General features: G+C 39.3%; 1 protein-coding gene across 1 annotated transcript; it reads right to left on the minus strand.

The window, feature by feature from the left end:
- Positions 1-3,111: 3,111 nt before the first annotated feature.
- On the minus strand, positions 3,112-8,951 carry LOC101172460 (synaptobrevin-1). The gene is made up of 3 exons (XM_004084504.4): positions 8,685-8,951; positions 5,640-5,783; positions 3,112-3,888 (listed from the first exon to the last, which is right to left on the minus strand). The coding sequence occupies exons 1-3, from the start codon at positions 8,685-8,687 to the stop codon at positions 3,748-3,750; spliced, it is 288 nt and encodes a 95-aa protein (XP_004084552.1). The 5' UTR covers positions 8,688-8,951; the 3' UTR covers positions 3,112-3,747.
- Positions 8,952-13,434: the final 4,483 nt, after the last annotated feature.

A 13,434-nucleotide genomic window follows, 5' to 3' on the forward strand; every position in this document is an offset into this window, starting at 1 on the left:
TTTAACGTTTACTTGTATGATCCTAACTTATGACGGTTCTCTACTCTAAATTATATATTTTTATGTCTGAGTAATATGTCCCACGCGTATTTTTTGATAGATGTTAAAGATGCGATGTGAAAATGCCTCGAGGAGTCAGCGATGGTGTCGCCCTGGTAACCACCTGTGCGGCTATTAATATTAAAACAAAATTGGGGAAACAAGACTAAGTTATAAAAATAAATAATTTGTATTATGGTCTTTCTTAACTTCAGAAAAATATCAAATAAAAAGAATTTACGAGTTGAAAGTAAGTTACCAGTTTCATCCATATCTGCACGTTTTTAAGCATAGACGTTAACAATTTACTTTGAAAATCTCTTCAGTTTAGTTATGACTATTCAAAATTGTAACTCAGAAAATCTCCTGCTCATATTTCTTAATAAATTTACCTTAGCTTATCCCTTGTGCTATCTTGTGGGGTCAATATGATTACATTGACGAGTTCTCCCTGCCATGACAAAGGCATAATTGAAGAAAAAAGGTTCAGCGCACTGTCTAGTGGGGTCCAGATGACCCAACTCCCAATGTTAGAGTGCCTTGGATAGCACAAAGGTGATTGCTCATATTCTGTAAGATGTGTCTTCTTGTTTTCAGAGGCAAAGTTCTTAGAGTATAGAATTGTATTTAAAAGTTTGATTTTTCACCACTATTATCATGTTTACGTTCAATAGTAAAAGGGGGAAGACACGTCAAGGTCACAAGGATAGAAACACCATGTTTAACGTGTCTTACTTACATTTTTGATTCAAGCAAACCTGTTGCAGCAGAAGGGTTTCATTTAAATGAGTGTATTTAAGTTTTGAAAGGAACTTGCTGTCAAAAAATAAAATAAATTGGCTACATAGAGATAAACGTGACACTGTTGGAATTGAAAGTAAATATTTAAAAGCTGTTTAAAAAAAAATCAATGGTTTAATGACCACAAAACACAATTGTATTTTTCTAAATGGTGAAGGGAGGCTGTGTGGCTCTCGCTGGGTTTTGTTCAGTGAGAAATGAACCAAATGACCCTTTTAGCATTAAAGGCTGCAGACTTCTGAACTAGACTTGCTTTTTTTTAGAAAAAAAATAATAAAAGTAATTGAAATACCAGCTTCCTTCACAGGATGGCGCTCCTGTTCCAGTAATACAACTTGACATGTTCTGGTTTCAGTAAGCTGAAATTGTTTTGAACACTGGTTTTCAACTAAATGTTTGTCTGATTTTTTGGGCATAATGTTAATTAACTTAAGTTCTTGTACTTCCGTCTTTTTTAAAATTTGCTGTAATTGTAGGTGACCAAAACATTTGCTCATATCTCAATTTTGTTTTGTTTTTTATTTTGCAGTGAAAACATATACTTTGCATCACGTGTAAATTGATTCTTTTATTCAAAGGAAAATCCCAAATGTCTAGTGGCTATAATCAAATAAGATATGAAAACGGCTAAAAATCAATAACTTTTTTAAATTATTTAATTTATAATATTCCTCCAAAAAACATATCTGGATTTGATGTTTTAAAGATGATGGTAGTGATCTGTATCCTGTTCATGACATTCCACAGGTGCTCTGCAAAGGCCCTGCATACTGCTCCCATCATTTCCGCCCTGATCAAGACTAGATCCTCGGTGCCCTGTTAGTCACTTAAGATGGAGAATACCTAGGAACAAAAATAAAATTATAGAAAAAGAAAGGACAACCATGTCTTTAAGCTGAATGCATTTGTGTCCTCCCAAATCCTTCACAAAAAACATTTAACGATCAAATATGAGTACACATGAAGCAGCAGTTCATAAATAAAGCAGGGAAAGACATGTCAATCAAATAATCCAGACAAGGCCAGCAATCATAAGGAAACAGGCAACAGTTAACATCAGCAGAGGGGTGAGTTTTTTTCTCAGGAAATAAAGCAAACAGGATGATCAGGAATAGTAGTACAGCTGAGTCCAAGGCCATGGACTGAGGCAAAGAGGGGACAGTCTGGCAAACTACTGCCTCCTTTCAGCAACATGATAGTGTACAAACAAACAAGTAAAAAATAATTATTGTGAAATCCATTCACATTTTAGTTTCATAAAGTTCTGCCCACTGTTGTTTTTTCACATCCAAATAATACAAGTGGAACATTATGAGAACATTCTACCACACTGTATGGTCACATGTCTTTAATGTCAATCACCCATAGCTGCGTTCGGCATCCAAATGAAAATTGTTCTGGCGATGACCTCTGACCCATGGATTGGCTGCCATTTGACTGCGCAGTGGGAGATTGCCAACTTTTTGATGTTGAAAAAAACTAACTAAACATTTACAGAGTCATCAAAATTGATAGCATCTTGACTGAAGTAAATTAGTTTGCTTGACCTTTGACCTTGCTAAAGTGGCACCATTGGATGGCATCACAGAAACAATGCCAAGCGATCAGCTACAAACTTCAATTTGTCATAGGGGTGCTCATTTAAAAATTTTAAGGCCAAGTCAGTTTTTCCACACAGGAAACTGATAAATCTTAAATCATAGAAAGTGATCATTCTGTCTGAGGTTCTGGTTAGGTAGGAGGTGCTGCTTTTTCCACTGTCCCCCTTGATGTGCACCATGTGTATTAATAGATGTTTTAAAGTAAGTAAAATGTGAAATTTCCATGTATGTGCTACTCTTGATAAATCCTTTACACTTCTTCAGTTTAATCCCTAACATTACAAATTACTTTAACAAAGAAAATAAGATTTCTAATTCAGAAAATTCTTAGTTTCCACATAGTTTGACTGAGGTCAAACCAGGTAAACCATTGAAAAAGTCAATGTAGCTGGAGTGCTTTTTGTTTGCTTTGCAGCGCAGGGGGTTCTTTGATCAGGCAGGTTTCCATGCACTGATGTGAAAGTAAGAAGAAAGGGGTTTTTACTGCTTTTCTGTGAAAGGTTTTGTGATGTGGCCTCACTGAAAGCTGAAATCTTCGTGTGAACATATTTTGAAGACAGATGGACCAAAAGTGTTTGCTTCACTGAGGTCAAAATCACACAGAAGATGAACACCATGAGACAAGAGCTATTTTACCTTTTCAACTATTCATCTGAGGCGTAAGCAACTGTTTAATAAGAATCAATGTTTATTACCAACAAAGATAATGAACTGTTTGCATTCAGAAGAATTTCTTCCATTTTGCTAATGTAAACATTCATTACAGACGAGTATTTCAGCCTAAATCCATTTCAGTTATGATTCCATAAATATAATAGGCCAGTTATTGTAGTTTCACTTGCAACTAATACATTGACATTAAAATATACAGTAGATTTGCTGTAGATTTTGTTTCTACACGTTTTTAAGGATGATCTAACAAAACGCAAAAACAGATGAAAGTAAAATACTTCACTCAACACAGGGAGTAAAAAGAAAATATTTTTATAAAGATTACAATCCTGTACAAGCTTCATGATGTTGACAGGGCGAACAGTTTTTCCTCTGTTTATGTCCATCTTTAAGACTTTAAATGCAAACTGTCCAGAGGCATTTCAAAGAAAACAAGAGAGAAAGCAGCAGAGAAAGTGTTGTACCATATCAACTTAACACTAACACAAAGAGCAAGAATAAAATAACCTTAAATATTCAAAAAATGCAGACAGAAGAGAATCAGAATGCATCAAAGTCAAACAGATCCAGCTTTTCTTTTCCTGGCTTTTAGTTTATTTCCCGTCCTTTCCTGGCATCAAATTGTCCTTGTGTTCTATCCAACGAATGCAAAGATTATGAGTCCCACGATAATGAGTCCTGCAACCACTCCGATGGCAAGAAAGATTTTTGTCTTCTTGTTTTCCCACCATTTCTGTTGTCTCAGTGTGTTGGTTCGCTTTTCAAATTTTTTACTCTGAGAAAAAACACAAAAAAGGCGAATTAGGTCATTTTACTTTCACACATTAAGAAAAACAGTTCAGAAATAAAACCCAGAGTTGATCAGGTGCCTTTTTTGAAATGATTGCCGTATCAGACTGTTTTTTTATGTGTTACTAACAAGTTTGGGAGCTACAAGTATTGTGGATATGCCAACGTGGCTAATGTGGCGAACGTGCAATATGTTACGAACAAGCTGTAGAGTTACTGTGGCCACAGTTAATAAAAGCTTACTGCTTGACTGACGGACTTCTCTCTAAATCCTTTGTCTCGCTTTGTGTGCCTAAAGCTATGTTAATATTGGGCCGGCCAATGCATGTTCAAGCTACCACTTCCAATGAAAAGTCCACGTAAACGCGCATAAACGTGTTTCGGCTTCTGCATTCAAAACTCTTGCAATCATGTGTAGCTGCACAAGTTTCAACGACCATTTAGGGCTCTGCGTACTAAACACGCAGCCACTGAACACGTGTTTAAAGTTAAACCAGGTCGAACTTTAACCAGTTAGTGACTTGGATTTGTTAGCAACAAATGGATGTACCAACTGTTTGAACAATGATCACAGAGGGGAAATTAATAAGTGCAGTTTGTGTCCAGATGGAATTCTGTGACACCAAATCTTTCATATATTGAAATAGAGCTGTGAAAGAAAAAGCCTGGAGCTAGATTTTCTAGATTTGCACTGCTTCGACATTTGGCACGAAGCTTCTTCCAACTGTAGGTGCGCTAGTAAACAGTCCGATTGTAAACAGTAGAAAAAAGAAAAAGCTTGTCCAGTGTGAACACCATAAGCTAAATGCGCATTCTTGAATGTAGCATTACAGTTCAGTGGTCTTATATATGACATAATTTCAAAACTAGACCATTCATTGACGGTGCGCCTTATAACCTGGTGCAGCCTACAGTGCGGAAAAAACAATAAATTTCAAATCATTCATTTGTGTCAAAATGTGACTCCTTCCAACTGCTGCAACCTTAGAAATGAGTTGGAAAACATTTTAAGATGATTTCACAACAGAAGCACTTATGGACTTTGGAACAGATAAACAAGGAAAACAGTTCCTAAAATTCATCTTTCAGCTGTCCTTTCTTAACAGACACAGAGCCTCCCTTCACTGACAACACTGTGATGGATCACAGCATGTTCTGTTAGGGAACCTAGCGTCCTGTTTCTGCAGGTCTGAGCTTTTCAACTTTTGCACATTCCTTATCTGTTTTACTTGAAACTGGATCCAAATGTTTTTTCACTTTAAGGGAAATCTTGGCCTTTTGGCTTTTTGGCTTCACTAAATGTGTCAGCATCCTGAAACACAGGCAAGGCACGCACTGTTTAGATACTCATTGTGAGTCACTGTGGATGAAAGCTTGTGTTTAATGACTAATTATAGCTGCAAGAGGGGTACTGCGGGACTGATGTGACCTGCTTGTCAAACCCCGGACGGACGTTGGCCTTGTGGTATGTCCTGGACTCACTCTGTCATGCCAGAGACCAGCTTATTTCAATCATCTTAGAAAACAATGGCAAATACCTTTCTAAATATAGAGCCATAAAACACAATCAGGATGTAAATTGTACATTTGTTTTCCCCTCCACCTAAAGAATATTTATAGCTTTTAATATGACACTCATTTTAGAGTTGTGACTGGGAGAATGTTTGCTCTTCTCACGCACAGGACACAAAGTAGATTGCGTGATAAGAATACCCGCTTCTTTACATACGTTCTCACCTGTTCTAACAGCTCCTCAGCCCGATCTTCCAGGTTGCCCATCTTTTCCTTTCTTTCATCTGCCTTCTGCAGGTTGTCCAGCATAATCACCTTCACCTCCTCCACATCGTCCTGCATCTGCTGCAGCTGGTTCTTACCATTCTCCTGCAACCAGGCAGAACAAACCATGTGGTGTGAGAGATGAACATCATCTGACTTCATACATAATTCACAGCAAACACAATCAGAATGGCATCATTGTTTTCGCTTTAAGTGAAGGCAGATGATCTGAATCAAGACGTATTTGCTTTTACTGAACAGGACATTTTGCACATGTTCTTCTCCCAAGTATTTCAATGTAACTCAAAGATCATCTTTACAGCAGCCTACAGTTTCTGAGCAGATATTGGCTGCCTGTAGAAAGAAGTGAACTATAGTGGTAAAACATTTAAAACACTGTTGTAGAATGTGTTTTTAACATTTTTTGTTGGATTTTTTCTGATTATGGAGGACATATATAACGAGACATTAAGGTTAAAACAGCATCTCTGAGTATATCTTTATTCAAACTGATGTGAATCAGGAGCAGATGAAAAAATGCAGCGTATTTGTGATGTCGAAAATACAGTACGCTGGGTGGGCCACAAGCTTCCTGCTCCGCTCCATTCTGATGCATCCACTTGTAGAAGACTGGATCCATGTACGTCTTTGTTTTTCTCATCTGAGCTGATTGATTGGAGTGGGATTTTAAAAGGAACATAGGGCAAGTTAACACCACTGATCTAAATCTATATTTAGAAAAAAAACCTTTAAAATGTAAATATTTCTTAAAGCAGATGAATTACCAATCAAGACTTTCAAATGGGTTTTGAATTGTGCATTTTCTCTTTCATATATCGATAGCACTCTGCCAATGTTAACTGGAAGGCAGAGAACTGCTTCCAAACAGAATAATCGAGACTTGTCTTCTGGGCTTTGTTAATGGCAGGAACTGGTTTTAAATGAGCTGATACAAGAAAAAAAGTCAGACTCTTTGGTTTTCTCATATAACATGAGTTGAAAGTAAGAGTGCAGGTTTTTACTACATTTAAATGACAATAAAAAGTTCAGAGCATCACTGAACTAACAAATTGTTCTTGAGAGATGTCCAATGAGAGCCATTTTTTTATGGCAGTCTGAAAACATTAAACAGTTGACAAATAAAATGTTGCAAGTCTGTCGTTGATCCCATGAGTACGACAAATTACAGCTTGAAATTTCACAGGTACCTAAAATGACAGCCCTTGTAAACAATACAATCTGTAAAATAAAAGCCTCTTTGAAGTGGTGTGTAATAAAACTGAGAATCAGGCCTGTATCTTTATCTATCCCTTTATAACATGTTTCCTTGTCCTAAAAGCAGTTCAGTTTGCCCTGCTTCATCTGATTTACTGTTAAAACGAATGTTTTGTCATGTTAAAAGACCCATTCTTATAAAAATTGTGTTTTTGGTGTTATTAACATGTTCTTGTGGCAGTTTTTCTGATAATGGAGGAAATATTTTTCCTTAAAAACACAAATGTTTTTGGGAAATTCTGTTAAAAATGACAAAATCATATTCAAACGACCACTGAAAACTCATTTGCAATAGATTGATAGTTGATTGGAGTAGAACTTTAAGAAAAAAAAGATTCAGTCCAGCTAAAACAGCACTTTGGATTCTGCTTTGTTTCAAAGTTTAAGCACATGTTAAAAATCAACAGAAGAAGAGAAGCATTTCATCTTGAACATAAACAGTATGCTTATAAATTCTTACTTACAGTTAGATTTCTAACTAAAATGATAATAATACAAGTTGTAGCTGAACTGCAGACAATTAAATGGTAAATCTTTGACAATAACAGTAAGTAGGGGTACTGTATACAGTATGTTTGAAGGATTTAAAGCCTACTGTAATTACAGCTGAAAATATCCTATTTTATTTTATTTTATATAACAGAGGTTTACATGAGTAAAAGGTTTTTATTGAAACAAACTACAGTGAAACTGTCAGGCAGACGTAGCTGCTAATGTGAGCAACATGGTGACACCACTCCCATGAAGACTGGTTTCATTATTTTGGAAATACAAAATGCATTTTTAGAATTTCAGTTGCAGTTGAATCCTTCCGGCATGACCTGTTTTTCAGCTGTTTTAAAGCTAAACAACAACATAGAAACCTTCCTCTTTCTTAATAAGACAACTATGGAAAAAAAGAACTATAGGATTATTACAATATAGATTTCTTAATCTATGTGAAACTGCGACAAGGAAAATAAATGTGGGGACGAAGCTTAAAAATGAACCCAGACAAAAGAGTAAAGCAGAACTCTGCAGCGGGACACTTTAGAGAGATTTAACCTCACAGTCATTTGTATTGTCACCGGTCTCTCCTGCACATTTGACCTCTGTCAAGGCAGGAAACCAACACCTCTGAAGGTGACAGGAACAGGAAGCGGAGAAGCAGAGCAAAACATGTGCAGACTCAGCATCTTGATTGGCTGTTTTGAAATAATACAGACCTTTTGCAGTTTCTGTGCTCCCCCCATCAATCAGGCCTACAATAACCAACCTTATTTGAATGCACGTCAGGTGGAAACCAACGTGCGCATTGCCCCAGGAGTTTGCTTATCTCACTCTGGGCACGCAATATATTCTTCAAACAATGGTGTGTGTCTAAAAGTGAAGCGGTGGTCTTAACTCAGGAACTGCTGCCCATTCCAGTTCCCCTCTTTGTTTCCTTCCTTGTCTCACTCCCTCCCTCCTGCTGCCTACATTCATGTACCTGGTTTTATCCAGACACACCTAGAAGAAGTAGACTGTTCATGTGCAAGCATATAATTACAGTAAATAAGACATGATTGCATCTAGTATGAAGGAACCCACAGAGGCATCAACTCCTTACACAAAGTTAAACACACAAAAACCAAAAGAGAACGTATTTTCTTACTGCAACATTTACTTTCAAGCTATTTTTAAAATTATATTTCTCCCCACAGATCAAGTTACCCCAAAAGCAGCACAGCAGGAAGAGGAGCGTTCACTTACCATGTCTGTCTGTCGCGTCTCTGTCGTGTCTCCCAACTGTCACTAGATCGACAGCATTTAAAAGTGTTCGACTGAAGTCAACTTTAAAAAACAGGAAACTAAATACACTCGCTCTGCGGCTTCAGCGAGCCTTGAAAATCAAGGTACGCCCAGTGTTTTTTTTTATTATTACTTTATTTCCGTTTTCTTCTGTCGTCTGTTTGACTTTGTCCCTGTCACTTTCGCTTCTGTGCGCCTGCGGCTGCTTCACCAGCTGCGGGACTTTTCCAGCACGAAGGGGCGTTCAGGGTTTTTCCGGACATTTGACTGTCATCATTGGTCACGTGAGCGAGTAGCTCATGATCGATGGTTTTAGTTATTAATGTGCAAACGTCAGCTCCTTGAGAGGAGGCTGTTGACATTTACTTAGTTCTACTTATATATATGATATAGTTTGTAAAAATGTAAATATAAGTACACAACTTTTTAAAATTTTATTTCTACTACTATTTGTTTATGGAAAATGCATTTGTTAAAAAAACAAATGTCTCCTAATACTCATTTTAGGACATCCATCCATCCATCCTTCTGTCCGTCCATCCGTCCATCTAGTTGAGGTCATTTGGGGCTGCGTCATGAAAGCAAAAATGCTAAAACCGACTTTTCCACAGAGATATCCTCCAGTTTACAACATGGCAAAATTAGATTTGTTGCTAAAGTGTCCCGGGCCACTTTAGCAACAAAGTGGCCCTGGACTTCCCTTCTTTATGTCCTGGGTCTTTCCCTGTGGACCCTCTTGGTGGGACATGGCCATTCTGCCTTTAGACATCTAAAATAACTAACCCCTCAACTGGCTTAAAAGATGAGCAACCTCACTGGCCTATCTTCAACTCTGTCATGGCTAGCAGAACTAAACAGACCCAGACGCTGGAACCCGGAAGGAGACACAGGTGAGTTTTGGAATGATTTGAAAGGGTTTAATATTCAGCTCTTGATTCAGAGGTAGGTTAGCGAAGCAGCTGACTCAGAGGAGGACCCACGACGAGGATGGAGGCTTTTCGTCGGCTCGTGACGTCACTGGTGGGTTCAGCAGAGGCTCGTGGTGGATTTGAGGATCGGCAGAGGCTCGTGGCTCGACAGGAGGTAATGACAAGGCTGTGATCTGGACATGCAGCAGACTCAGGCGACCACTCGTGGTAATGGATTCCTGGAGACAAGGTAGAGCAAGATTTAGGCAGAGACTAGAAACAATGGCAGAGAACATGATGACCATGCTATGCACCATCAGGGGCAACGAACTGGCGATGAATACTGGTCCTGGAGCTCCTTATGAAGGCAGGCAGGTGATGAGGTGAGTGGTTGCAGCTGTGTTGCATCAGGAGCCAAGCAGAGAGGGGAGGGGGAGGAGACTGACAGAGGCACCATGACAAACTCAAAGATCCTCCCGAGTGACAGTACTCCTCAATCTATTTCTAAGGGAGCGCCCAGCCACCTTGGGGTGAGAACTTATTTTAGCCGATTATACCCTTTCATTTATAACCCAGAGCTCCATAACATAGATGACAGTAGCAACAAAGTACTAAAAAAATTCAAAGCGTTTCTTTCAAGTCAGTTTCTGCTAAACTACAACAGACCTAATCAGCAGCAGCATAAATGCAGCCGCTGTATCAGTCCGCATGTCAGTTTCACACTCCATCCTTCCGTCACTCATGAACAAGACAGTGAGATACTTAAACTCCTCCACTTGAGCCAGGAGCTCTTCACCCACCCACAGAAAGTAGGCCACCTTTTTGTCCCCCTTCTTGAAAAGAGGAACCACTGCCCCAAATTACTATTCAAGAGGCCTTGTCCCTGACCACCAAGCAGTGTGGTCAGGGACAAGTCACCCAGGACAGCCCGACAACTTCCAGGGGTTTGAGGTACTCTGGGTGGAACTCATCCACCTTCCCAACTGTAGGCAGTCTTGGCAGAGTTGTAGGCCAACGCAAGGGCTATGTCATGTAGTCACGTCATGCAAAACTCGGCCCTGGGTCTGAATCCATGATGGGACCTAGGTGATGTCAGTACGGGTGGAGTAGTGGATCTGGTTTTTTATGTATCCATAAAGTACAAACTCCTTTAAGCGACTTTATGTGTTATGGAAAAAAAGGCTTGGAGCAAGAGTGGCACTATTTGTACCACTTTAACATTTTGCCCCAGGCTTCTTCCAACTTTAGGTGGCAGTTTAGCTCAGGCGGTAGAGCAGGTCTTCCAACAACTGAAGGGTTGGCACCCTGCTCTTCCCAGCCAGCTGTCACCCCCAAGCACAGCCAGCCTGCAGCTCACCCCCCCCCCCCCCCCCCCCCCAGGGGATGGGCCAAAACATTGAGAAGAACTTCCCCATTGTGGGATAAATAAAGTATCGATTATTATTATTATGTGCTAGGATCAGGTAGCGAGAGTTGAGCGTGAACACCATATTCTAAATGTGCATTTTAAAAGTCGTGTGTCACATGTCCTGTGTGATCATAGGTTTTGTGTTAGTTAGGCTAAAACGTGGTTGAGATATTATTACCACATATATAAAAAGAAAGAAACATCTAGAAAACACAGATTTTGATGAAGCTGTAATGATTCATGTACAACATGCTGAGTTTTTTTTTGCATAAAACCTTGTATAGTCTTCACTAGCTCATTTATGTAGCAACTAAAACACAAAGCAAAAAAAAAAAAGAAAGAAAATGTGGAGCCCTTTCCAAAACTCTTGGTCACTCATGGGTGTTGCTCACTTTTAGATTAATTTACATTATTTAAACTGCCAGTCCTGCCTTAGTGAAATATGTGAGAGCCTTAAAAAATAATCCCACAGAGACGTCCACTGAGTACATGTTACTCAGTGCTGAAACACACACGCTGACATTAGTAGGTTTCTTGCCATGGGATGATGTTATTCTAATTTAAGTTGAAGATTATGCAGGCTGTCTGTGAAATGAAAACAATGGAGGCGTTGTTTAAGCTCAAAGAGTCATGTAAGACTGTAAGTAGGATATGGCTAAGGTCACTATGAGGAACATATGCATGAGACCAGAGGGTCTTCTTGCTTCTACACCACAATGGAGTGTCATTGTGTGTCACAGTGCATTGACTGTGCAGAAGCATGTAGTTTGCTGTGCGTAAATGATGCTGACAAACAGTCAACAAGGCTCTGTTGTGTCTCTGCTCATCACAACACAGGCAGTTTCCATTTGACCTGTTTCAGTGATGCATACCCAGCAAAAGACAGCCGTTGTCCCAACTTCTGCTTCTGTCTACTTGTGAGGATGATTTAGCAACATCTGCTTTGTTTCTAACACCAATTAGAGGAATACAGACACCGATAAACCTAGGATCAAAATGCAAAAACAATATCACAGAAGAAAATTTACAAATGGAAGTAGGGTAAAATCTTCCACCAGCTTTCAATGTCCAATTCCTTTTTAGTTAAAGAAATATTACACTGAAATTTACAGAAGTGTGAAGACTCACACAAAATAGGAACTACATACTCAGTGGGAAAAGCTTTGGTGTAAGAAGAAAAACCAGTTCATCCTATGAGGGACTTCCCTCTGTGGAGTAAAGGGGACTTACTAGTAGTTTTCTTTTTATGCAACTGAAAGTTAAATGTCTCCTATGAAAAACACGGTATTATTTTAGCAAATATTTGCTATAAACTGCCTGGAATAAAAGTGATTTGGCAGAAAGCCACTTTACACGTAGGGTGCTGGACACACCCTCGATCAACAATGAGCATGGATAAATGTAACTACCAGGGAAAAGAAATAATCTAAAAGGCTGCCTGTGGGCATCCTGCATAAACATTTCGCCCAAACCACCTGTGCTATGGTGACCCCTGAAGGGAAATGCGAAAGGTGAACAGCAACTTCTAACATTTAGTAAATAACATGTAAAAGTTCCTATTAATGAATGAGGAGAAACAATTTTCATTAGATTGATATTTATTAGCCCAGACATTAGACAATAAAAAAGATATCCCCAGGTTACAAAAATTCACCATGTCAATAGCGGGTATTTCCACCATTTGCTGCAATGACAGCTTGACAGTGAGATCTCATGTTCCTCACTAGCCTCAATGATGTTGTTCTGAGGCAGTGCTACATGCAGTTCTGCCAGGTCACCAGGGGGCAGGGTCCCATCATGCAGTCTCTGCTTCAGCTGGTCCCAGATGTGCTCTATAGGGCTCAGGTCAGGCGTCATTCTCCAGCAACGCTTACGATGATCATTTCTGTGCAAGGTGACCCGATCCTCAGCACTGAACTGGATGGTAGACCATTGCTGTATTGTCCAGTTCACATAGTCATTTTTCCACTGCAAACATTCATGGTGGTGTCTTGGTGTCAATGGAGTCACATACAATGGTCATCTGATATTCAAGTCAAAGCGGTGGAGTTGGTTGTTTATGGTTTGTCTGGAAAGCCTGGTACCCCTTTCATCTGGTAAACAGGCCTGTAGCTTTGTAGTTTTTGCAGAACCATGTCTGAGTGCAGAGGTCCTTAGGTACTGGTCATGGTTCAGGCTGTCACTTGCGGGGCTCCACTCCAGGGTCTGTCACAAATGACACTAGTTTTGTGTCTTGATCCACGTCTGTTGGTGACACTTTGAAAATATCCAAATTCTCCTGCAACATGTGACTGTCTACTACTAACCTGAAGACGAGCTATGACCAGGTGGTCCATCAACCAACACCGTTTTTTTCATGGCTGTTTGAATAATGAACTTGGAATATTTACTGGCA

The sequence above is a fragment of the Oryzias latipes genome, chromosome 9 (genome assembly GCF_002234675.1).
Source record: "Oryzias latipes chromosome 9, ASM223467v1".
Classification (NCBI taxonomy): Eukaryota; Metazoa; Chordata; class Actinopteri; order Beloniformes; family Adrianichthyidae; genus Oryzias; species Oryzias latipes.

Coding starts and splice junctions, on each gene's coding strand:
- LOC101172460 (XM_004084504.4), bottom strand. Junction 3,889..5,639: donor CTGAGGAGCTGTTAGAACAG/GTGAGAACGTAT, acceptor GTTTTTTCTCAG/AGTAAAAAATTTGAAAAGCG.